Source organism: Echinops telfairi, unplaced genomic scaffold (genome assembly GCF_000313985.2).
Source record: "Echinops telfairi isolate 266 unplaced genomic scaffold, ASM31398v2 ScPeMD7_7424;HRSCAF=8462, whole genome shotgun sequence".
In the NCBI taxonomy this organism is placed as follows: domain Eukaryota; kingdom Metazoa; phylum Chordata; class Mammalia; order Afrosoricida; family Tenrecidae; genus Echinops; species Echinops telfairi.
Window position 1 is genome coordinate 52,725,238 of NW_022111324.1, and position 11,005 is coordinate 52,736,242.

The 11,005-nt window shown below is 51.9% G+C and overlaps 1 protein-coding gene across 1 annotated transcript in view; it reads right to left on the bottom strand.

Annotated features, from left to right (window-relative positions):
* Positions 1-1,501: 1,501 nt before the first annotated feature.
* CUNH1orf116 (chromosome unknown C1orf116 homolog) overlaps positions 1,502-11,005 on the bottom strand; it is an 11,530-nt gene continuing 2,026 nt past the window's right edge. The window contains exons 2-4 of the mRNA XM_045298138.1: positions 7,627-7,812; positions 4,898-5,075; positions 1,502-3,761 (exon numbers count right to left, since the gene is read on the bottom strand). Of these exons, the coding sequence (XP_045154073.1) occupies positions 2,152-3,761; positions 4,898-5,075; positions 7,627-7,731 (1,893 nt within the window). The 5' untranslated portion in view covers positions 7,732-7,812 and the 3' untranslated portion in view covers positions 1,502-2,151. The remainder of the gene's footprint in view (positions 3,762-4,897; positions 5,076-7,626; positions 7,813-11,005) is intronic.

The window sequence follows — 11,005 nt, forward strand, 5'->3', positions numbered from 1 at the left end:
TCCACTGGGGTGCCTCAGAAGAAAGGCCTGATGATTCACTTCTCAACTATCAGCCGTGGAAAACCCTGTGGGGCACAGTTCTGACACCCTTGGGGCCACATGAGTCAGAATCGTCTGGAAGGAAGCTGGCTGGTTCCTCCTCACCAGCCCAGGCCTTGTGGGTTGCCAAGCCCCCGGTTTCTTGCCAAATCTCACTTTAGAGCTATAGTCTCAGGTTTACCTACTAATTAAGGAATTAATGACGAAGGTACGAAGTGCCCTTCTGGACTGACTCAACATGGTGGCTTTGGCTAAGCTCTTTCATGGATGTATTTCAAGACACTCCCTGACGCATAGTCCTTCGGGAGGCCCACTTCTCAATGCGAATGGAGAATCGTCGAGAAGATCACCGGGCAGGTGGTGGATGTCCTTGTCAGCTCTGAGGGACCAGCTCCCCTCCCATGGGGCAGGAATAAAGCGCCAGGCTTGTGGGTGTGAGTGTCCACAGAAACCGCCACGCCCACACTCCACATACCATGGCAGGGTGGTGCCCGTGGCTGTCCTTACCTCAACCTTCCCATCGTTCTCAGAGACAGCGCTTTGACAGTGCTGGGTCCCTCAGGAAATGACCCAGGGGTGCTCAGAAAACCCAAGGCATGTCTTTCCAACCCCTTCCCTCTGCCTGACCCCCGCGTGTAGAAATTCCAGACTCCAACCACATCACCACCAGAATCAAGATCGATTTCTTCATGGGGAGCTGAGGTCACACCTAGCCATGTTTGATACCCAAGCCTGTAGCCACAGGCCCGCATCGCCTACACATATTCCCTGTTGGGGGCATCTTCTCAAGTTGCTCAATTTAGGGAATTGGTGGGGGAAAGGGTGTGTTCTTAATAACGTTACTAAACTACTGCTTTACAAAGATAGAATGAAAAAAAACAACACTAAATATCCCAAATAACATTGAAGTTCTGATTCTTCAGGAAACATGTTAAGACCTTAATAGGACTTAGGATTGCGTCATTGGTAATGACTAGGTGCCCTCATGGTGTAGTGGTTATGTGTTGGGCTGCAGTACACATGGTCAGCAATTCGAAACCACCCCCAGCAGCTGTGCTGGATAAAGACTGGGCTTTCAGTTCCTGTAACCAGTTACAGTTTTGGAAACCCACAGGCCCTTGCTAAGAGTTGGGTTCTGTGTGGAACTGCAAACCCATTCATCGGCATTGGGAGTGTTCTGTTACTCACAGCAGGGTTTCCCTGGTTGGATGGGAGCATCTCCAACGTCCCACCCAGCTCTGAGAGTCCAGGAGCAACAGCAGAGATTGTGCCGTGTTGGTTTTCCACCCCTGGGGCCGGGGGAAGTAAAAACAAAATCAAGCAAACACCTGGAATAGAATGAGCAAGGCCTGAGACAATGTTTCAGTATATGAGAAGCTTCTGGCTGGGGCGCCCGTGGGGCCGGTCCAAGGGTCAGTTACAAGCAGATGGAGCCAGGGAATAAGAGAGCAAGAAGACTCGGTGTCAGGGAGCACAGTGCACTTTATTACAGAATGTGTCCAGCCTCCGGACAAGGACACCGAGTGGAGGAGGCGGTCCCGTTCCTACCATCTCAGACCAACAAGCACTGCTCTGCTGCCTGCCAAGACGTTTCGTTACATGGCAGTGGGCTGTCCTTCGTACTGGAGGCAAACCAACCCCAGGCCCCGTGGGCAGCCCGCTGCAGGCATTCTGGGGGAGCCTCGTTTTGTGTGGCTCTACGCTTGCCTCCCTGTTCGCATCACATCAAATTGCCTTATTTGATTTTACTCCTCAGACTTAGTCGCGGCCCCCTCCCCACCCAGTTCTGGCTCGAATGAAGTTGATTTCATGTAAGAACCTCTCCAAGAAGAGCAGAATTCTGAGCATGAGTTCTCAGTCACATAAATAGCATCAGGAAAATATACAGTCATAACACACGCACACTCTCGTGGAAATCATCTTCAGGGTAAGTTCATGAGGGCACTATAGGGACAGCCTCTCTGTATATAAACACACGCTTGACTCGAATCTCTGTCCTTTGCCTTACAGAGAAGCTCATCGGAGAGAAGCCCACCCTTTACCCCATCCCTGATTTGGGAGAGACTCTTCTCTCACGGCTGAGGGGGTGCCGGCAGTGCTGGCAGCCAGGGGCTACTCTTTCAACAACCCCAGCTTCTTCAGGGCCTCCCTTCTGTGTTCCTCAGGGACACCCTTTGGGGAGATCCTGACACTGATGCAGGGGGGTCGCGGCAGCTTGTCCCGACTGTGTCCTGACAAGGAGAAGCGCTTAGAATCCTGCTCCTGCTTTAGGTCAGCCAGCTTGCCCACTTGGATACCTTCAAAATCCTTCCCTGTGCCCAAGGAGGCTGGGCGGGGCCGGGTACTACGCAAGACACTGGGGGAGATCTTATCCAAGAAGGAGCCCTTTTCCAGAGAAGAGCTGGTTTGGGGACTGGGGTCTTTCTCAGCTGAGAGGTAGCTGCTCAGGCCTACGCCTGAACGCTCCAGAGTTTTGGACTTGAAGTTCATCTGTCTCAGGCCAGGAATGTTGCTCTCCTGGAGGATCAGGCCGGAGGCAGGCTTTGCCAGAGTCGGGGGGCTGTTTGTCCTGGTGGCCTTAGGGATGGACATTGGTGTCGATTTGGCAGCTGAAGCCTTCCCTGGGGAAGGTTCCTGGGCAGGAATCAAAACCTTCCCTGGGGAAGAGGAGCCCAGAGCTGGAGCTGCAGCGGACGCCTTCACAGGAGAAGGTCCCTTTGCTGGAGCTGGCGCTGGCACCTTCACTGCAGATGCTCCCCGCCCTGGAGGTGGGGTCGGAAAGGCCTGAGCCTTTCCAGAAGCAGAAACCGCTGCCGAGACCTGAGCTGGACCTGCAGGCGGAGACAGGGCAGTGGCCCTGGCAGGAGGTTCCTTGAGTCTGAGGGAGCTAGTGGGCTTACTTAAGTGGAGGCTGGATTCATCTTGGTCCTGGGGTAGCCCCAACTTCTCCAGTGCTTCTCTGCGGGCTTTCCTCTGCTCTTGCAGTGAGCCAGAGACCAGGCCAGAATCTCCAGGGGCCACTTCCGAGTGGGGGGACAGCCAGTGGTGGGAGTCACTGTGGAAGCTGCTTCGGCTGCTCTTCAGGACAATATTAGGTGGCAACTTCCGGGGCTTCGGGGCAGTGAGGGGGACCGGGCGGGCATTTGTATCCCCTGCAGGTGGGAGGTGAGCATCTTCAGCTCCGGCATTCGGAGATGACAAGGCAGGAGAAGGCCCGGCTTGTCCTGGGCCACCCACTGAGCCTTTCTCGGTAGGTTTTTGGAACATGGTCCCAGTGGAGGCTTCGGCTCTCTTCTGGGGACTGGTAGCTAGGAGGAAGTGGGCTGTGCTGCTTGACTGCCCTGAGCCCTTAGACCGGAGGTCAGCTCCACGCTGCTCTGGCAGGGAGTCCCGGAAGGCCTCTGGTGGGGGGATGAGCACCACGTCCAAATGAGGTGTGGCCTCCTGGGGGCTGGCAGGTGCCAAGATGCGCTGGCTGCTCTGGCTGGCCCCCTGGCTCTCAGTCTCGGGTACAGGAGCCTGAGAGGCTCCAGAGTTGGGGAGTTGCGTCTCGGTGGCGCTTTTCCTGAGTTTCTGGCTTCTGCTAATGTGGATATTTCTGGGGAGGCTGTGGGAGCCAGACTTGAAGCCCAGGCCTTGGGGCTCAGAGGTTTGGGATGCGTTGAACAGAGTCTTTCTCCTGGACACTGATGCCGGCTGAACGGTTGTCTTCTCGGGATGTGCTGTGAGAGTTGGGGAAGACAGACAAAGAATAGCAGATGAAGTGAGGGCTGCCAGAAAGGAAAAAGCAACTACTCTCTGAACTCTGACCTCCAACTAGCAAAGGATGGTTTTTGACCCTCTGCTCTTAAAGGGGCAGCACTCTTTTCTGGAATAGATCAATAATAGCAGATTTCCATCAACCAAGGATTACGTTTTCATGGTGGTTGTGGCAATGGTAACTCTAGGTTGCTCCAGGACCCTCATGTAGGTGCTCCCCAAGCCCTTATAAGGTGCCTGGGACAGTTCCTTCTAGTTACCTACGGGGCTGCCACATAGCTGGGGTCCATGGGAACATACGAGCAGGTGATTAGCTCCTGATTTGAAACAACTTCCACGTTGCTTTCTATGCACCCCTGGAAAATTCTATAATGACCATAACCATCCCTACTTCAGGGCCTCGCATGGGCTCTTCCTTCCTAGGGAGCTAGGCAGGCCTCTTTGGTCCATGAGCCAAGTGAAGCCCCGTGTCCCGTTTAGTGCTCTATCTATGGGGGATACACTGTCAACAAGTTCCCGTGAAAGGAATGACTAAATTCTTGCGGCAATAATACCAGGGGACCTGGCCTCAGGGATAAAGCGCTCCACCCCCTGGTCCTGTGATTAGGGTCATACTGTGTTCTGCTTCTACTGAGCCAACCCCCCACAGGCCCTCCTGGCTCTCAAGTGAGCCTGTCTGCAGGTGTCTCCCACAGCAGGTCCCCCTCCCACTGCAGTTGAGGGCACTTTCCTCTCTCCTGCTTATCTCTTAGCGCCCCCTCCTCTGGGTCTCCCAGATTAGCTCCCCAGCCAGACTCTCCAGAGCTGGCCAACCACTCAACGTTCCATGTCCCCCGCCCCAAACTGGTCCTATCTCTTTACTATTTCTCCTGAGGGACTAAGAGCTGGCCAAACCCCCTCTCTAGTCAGACCTTTGGTTCTTCCTAGAAAGACTGTGACAGGCTGGCACCCTGGCAGTCCCAGGAACCCGGCTTTCTTCTAGCCAGGAGTGTGGTGGGAGTACAGTTGGTTTTTGCTTTGCCTGGGACCCTGGGTGCGAAGGGCAGCAAGGCGTACACCTTTGGGGGTTGGTGGGAGACTGGAACCCAGTCTGTCTTACCCTGGGGAGCAGGCTGAGTTGGAGGCGGTGCACGAGAAGCCTGGGGAGTGGTGGCCGGCTCAGACTCGTCGGTGGACAGCCCGCTGTCAGCCTCAGTGTCCAAAGATCCGATGGTCTCCTCTAGGAAGAGCAGACACTCCTTCTCCGCAGCGGACAGGAAGTCGTAGCTGCTGTCACTCTGCAGTCAGTGGGGAGAGGAAGGGGGAGAGAGCCCGTGAAACGGAGTCTCGGTGGCAATGCAGAAACTGGCGGGGCCGAGAACCACCCTGCAGTGGGAAGGAATGCTGAAGAGCTGGAAAGCCCTCTGCAGCGGTTACTCTGCAAACCTGCTTCCTGGAACTGCACACAGCCGGGGAGGGTAGAAGACACTCTTTCTTAGGCTGTCCCGGGAGTCCCCAGCTCTGGGAGCTGGGCAGGAAGGTGGCAAATGACCTTGCTTTTATTCCCTCCTGGGTGGATGAGTTTAGGGCTATAGACAGAAGCAGTCCCAACTCCTAGTCTCGGCTTCTCCATATGACCTTGCCGAGGATTTCCCTTGACACAGCAACAAATATACGGGCAACACGCATGGGGTGAGCGTAAGCCAGAATCAGCTTGGTGGCAGTGGACTTCAGATGATTCAGCTCCCATCGGAACATCGGAGCTTAGAAATTTTCAAAGTCCTTGTGTACACTTGATCGACTATGTCAAGGGCAGTGGGAGGACAAACAAGAAATGTGGTCAAGGTCTGGCTGCCAGACCAGAGGAACAATGGCATGATTAGCCACAGATAAATTTACCAAATCACTTATACTTGACTTTGAAATGCATTCCATACTGGATTTTATTTTTGCCCTTGCAGATTTACTTTCTTGATGGCATTTGACTCTGGCTAACAGTCAAAGGGTGTAAATTTCTTAAGCAAATATTAGTTTAAGGGGGTGGGTGGAGAAATCAGAAGGGAATAGGGGGAAGGGAAAGCAACTTAGTCACACACACACACACACACACACACACACACAACCTACCTAAGTAGACAATTTTCATTCTGAAAAAGCACATGGGGATCCTGGGAAGGAAAGGCAATGGTCACGGGATATGGGCATTTCCCATGTTCCACCAGTCCAGGAAGGAACTTGGCATGAGTGCTCTCCAAAGGCCAAGGTTAAAGGCAAATGGGAATGTCAGAAATATGGCGCTATGCCTTTGGGCCAGCTCCTCACCTTCTTTCTAATATTTGTGACACGTCAGCATTGTATAGTCTCCAGACCCACTGAGATGTCCAGGAAAGATTCTGACACAGCGCTAAAGCTAAAACTATGGGGGAGGCAGCTGTGGGAATAATAGCTTCCAGCCCCTTAGAGTTAGTTATCTGTCAGTTGTCTAAGTGGGGGAGGGGGGAGCACCTCAAAGAGAAAGCTTAGAAACCCTAAGGCAATTCTAGGGCTTCCCTGAATACAGACTGCCTTTGACTGCCCTCTCTTCCTGAAAACCTTTCATCTCTGGCACACTCTGTGTCAATGGAATGTGACTATTCAAGTTGACTTCAACCTAATCAAAACAGGACAACTTCTTGTGGCCCCATCATCAATGATCAAAAAGAAATGAGAGACGGATGGTCTGATCTTTGGATGTTGTGTGTGCACTGCCTTTGTGTGCGCACTCCATTTTTACAGTTGGTTGGATGAAATGTTCTTGACCTTCAATACCTAAGCCCATGGTCATTGAGCTGATTTTCTGACTCATACCATCTCTATGTCCGGTTTCGGGACTGTACATCTTTATGAGAACAAGTTGCCTCATATTTCTGCTTCAGAGTGGCTGGGGGGTTTGAACTGCTGACCTCACTATTAGTAGCCCAACACCTAACTCACAGCAACACCAGGGAACCTTTGACATTCAGTGGAGACCTTTCTAATCCTTAACTCTTCCAATACCTTTCTAGAATCTACAGGAAGAATGTGTAACTCCTTAAGGGTTATTATGTATAAAGAGCTAAGAAAAACTTAAGATGTGTATTTGGGCAGAGTTGCTTTCTGAAAGAGAGCCATCTAAACAGTTGATTAAAGGTCTTTCGCAAATAAACACCGGGAGTTGAGAAGCCTAGCCATTTGTGCTCTTTGTCAGACAATTGCTTGTCTACTTGAAAGTGTGTGTGTGTGCCAAGTATTTTATATTACCACGAGCTGGTGAGTGAGACCTCAATATGATTTCTATTTTAGTACTAAGGAGACAGAAGCTCAGAGATGCTAAGTGTTTGCTCCAGGCCATAGAGCTTTTAAGTAGAGACCCAGTTCTGTTTGATTCTTGAATACAGTTTCTTAATTACTTCGCTCCTTTTGATCTGTCAGCAAGACTCAGGTATTCTACCATTGCTGAAAACTTCCGGAATCCCTGTGCTACCAGAATCGCTGTCCAGTTTCCGCCACCACCTCAAATCAGTGCCCGGCCTGCTCATCTCCACTCAACCACCCATACCCCCCCCCAGCCTAATGAGATTGTCGAGGGGGCCGGCAGGCATGTCTCTCTTTGGGACCTTTGCTCTCAGAGGTGGTGCCAACACCCTGTTCTCTCCAGAGCAAGAGGTGACTCAGAGGAAGAAAGCCCGGTGGATGGCTGCTGTGATTCACCCAGAGCAGGACGATGAAAGAGAAGGTGCAGTGAGCGAGGAGGACGGTGGCAGCGCGGGGCAGGGGAGGGCAGGGCAGCTGGGCAGCGAGCAGGCCAGGCTGCGAGACAAGAGTACGTACAGATCCCGAGTGGGTGGAGGCGGCGCTCATCATGCTGTCGCAGCTGCCGATGCGGCTCCCGGGTTCCGAGCCCAGCCCCTCTGGCCAAAGCTGCCTCTCCGGCATCGCCTGTAGCAAGGTGCAGGAGCTGCGCAAGGGGCTCCCAGAGGGGAAGCAGGCAGAAGCGAAGAATGTCCCAGGCCGGGTCTGAAAAGAGAAGAATCAAAGCCACGTGTAAGCCGAGGCTCTCGCTAGGCTGTGCCCAGATCCCGGAGCAGCATGGCGGCAGGGACGCCAAGCAAGCAGAGAGCTGGAAGGGGCCGGGGAACGCCATTACCCGGAAGGACCCACGAGCTGCTCAAATCCTGGCGCAGGGAGGACTACCGTGGAGAGGCAGTCTAGACAGAAAGGAGATCCCCTCTCTTGTCTTAGTCATCTTTCCCCTCCCCTGATCCAAGCAGCTTACCAACAGTTCCATTTCTATAAACTGTTAATATGATAGAAGTTGGGAGCTTCGGTTCTCGGGGTAGATGGACGTGGGATCAAACCCCAGTTCAGTCACTCAGTTAGGCAACTTGAGCAACTGTGCCCCCATCCAGCTGATTCCACCCCAAAGGAGCGTGTGCGGGGTTTCTGAGATGGTCAGTCTTCAGGGGAGCAGCGAACCTCATCTTTCCACTGCAGTGGGAACCCCTCACCTTGCAGTTAACAGCCCATCGCCCAGGTCTACCCAGGATCCTTCCCTCATGCAACAGGCTTATTCAAAGTATTGGATGGGAGGACCCTCAGCAGAATTCAGCTGGCAGCAAACAATCAGGTAGTGAATAGATAACTAACAGTGGCTATGCACTGGGCCATGAGCTGCAATATGAGCCCTTTGAAACTACCAACTGCTCTGGGGGAGAAAGCCCGGGCTTCCTACTTCCATAAAGAGTGACAGTCTCTGAACCTTACAGGGACAGTTCTCCCTTGGCCCCAAGGGTTTCTATGAGTCTGGATCTACTGGATGGCAGGGAAGTTTTGGTTTATCAACATGTTCAAAGAAGCAGGTCTCTTACGAGTACTTACACTTCATACAAGTGTCCTATTGATACAATATTTCATGTAAAGGTGTCCCGTGATTGTTTCCTGCTATCAGAGTCAGCATTGTCAACATTGCCACCACAAACCTTCACCGTAACCACCAGGTCCGGGAGATGTGGTTGCAGTACCTGAAATGGTTGGCAAAGCCATCTCCTTCCTGTGCATCACAATCTGTGTGGCTCAACTTAGGGCCCACGAGATTCCCTGGCCTGTGTCAAACGAACAAGGGAAATACACAACTCCGACCAAGGGGGAAAGTTTCAAGTTGATTGTGACAATAGTAGGAGCCAAATACGGCAGGGCCATCTTTCTCTTGGGATTTCCAAGCACCTTTACATGTCTGTTTGCGGAAAATATTCCTCCAGCATTGGACAGCCCAGGGACCATTCCGCTATGCTAAAAAAGAAGTTCTAAAACAACTGAGATTGAGAGAGAGTCCCAAAGCCTAACAGAGGGTTGGGGAAGAGCTGGTATCAGAGCACAGGCTGGTTGATTTTGAGTCCATATTTCCCCCATAACACCAGGTTGTTTCTACCATCTCTCCTACTTTTTCCCCAATACTAGGCAGAATGCCCTAGGTCCAAAAATAGGTTCTATTTGAGATCTGGGCGGTTAGATATATGGGTAGGTATCTCTTTGGCCTCTGCCACAATTGCTTCTAGTGCCAAAGCCAGCTTTGGGCCGGGCTGGGTGAGTCAGCCTGTCATCTGTACACAGCGAGCAAGCACAGGCCACATGGAGCTCCTCTGCTGCTCAGAAGGAGTCACTTGTCAGGCAGGCTGGAGGGCAGGGCACTGGGGAAGGAAGAAGGCAGACACATGTGCTTCCGTAAGGTCCACAGCGCACTGGAGATAGCAGAGGACGAGAGGAAGCAGAGACATTAAAGAAATCCAATGATAAAGCCAAGTCAGGTGAGATACAGAGCTCCTTCAAAAAGTTAGTTTCCTGGTATCCCATTGAGAGGAATATGAGTAGTCCCTTGGATGAAGGTTAGTCAGTCATCCCAGCTATCCACTATATTGATGACTATCCATTTAGGCTCAGAGATCCATCCCCATCCCGAGCATCCAATACAGTTGATGCCGTGACAACAGAGAGGCTCCCTCGCTCATCAGCCTTAGCATAAAGTAGGTTTTCAAACCATCCTCGATAAATCAACTTGTCATCCATTCTAGTGTCTGCTGGGGGTTAAGCTCTGGGGAAGCTGCTGCTGCTTCTTGGCTTCTAACCTACTACTGCAAGCTTTTTCTTGAGACTCGTTTTCTCAGAAAACATGGGATTCAATCTGTCTGGGTGATGTTTTCAGTTAAACTAGCTTTTATGGACACCTAAGAGGTCGTGTCCGGAGAAAGCTGGGTCTTTCTACTATCTTGAAGAGTCACAGTCTTGGAAACTCCCGGTGGGAGTCCGGTAGAGTCGCTCTGAGTTGGCATCGACTCAGTGGCAGTGAGAGTGAGAAGCGACACAGCCAAACTGCATAAGACAAAGGCTTTGTTTTCAAGAAGCCAGTAGAAACCCAAGGATCTTATTGTCAGCTTCGTCTTCCTATCTTAAAATCGGGACAGGGCGTACTTAAAGTGACTCACCAGAAGGAGTATGGTATCCTCTGTGAGTGCCTGAGCAGACGCTGTCTCTTGCTTTCATAGGAAGTGACCACCCTGGTTCTTCCAAGCATGCTTCAGACTCCACAGGGTTGGGTAGCCTCTCTTTCCTCCCAGGCAAGGCTATCACTCTGTCACTTGAGGAAGCCCTCTAGCAGGCCCAGAAGGGATGAAAACAACTGGAATGGCACCGTTTCATAAGAGCATATGATGCCGTCCCTTACAGGTATGCTAAGCATATCTCCAGCTGAGCCTGCAACCTAGGCAGGATGTGATGTTGTCTTCATTTTGCAGATAAAAATGCTAAGGTGCTTTGTCCTACTCCTTCTTAAAGGAAACAAGCGATGACCTCTAATGGCATGCAAAGGGCAGCCTGTGGATCTCAGGATTCCCAGAGGACATCTCAGGGACTGTCCAGATACAAGCGTGGCATGCACCTAAAGAAATGACATTGCCTACCCCTGATGAAAGCTCTCTGCTCATCCTCCCCTTTCCCCCTCATGCCTTAAGCCCTATAACTGGTCTGGTTTAACTGTACGCTTCCAGGCCAACTTATTGACCCCTTTGACATCCAAATGCTATTGACAATCACATCATCACCACAGAGATGAATCTGAACTTGAAACCGAAGCTGAGTGAGATCGAAGGTGCTTGCGTTTCCTCTCCACACCTAAATGTGTGGCCCAAAGGCTTTGGACTCCTAAAGGGGGGGGGGG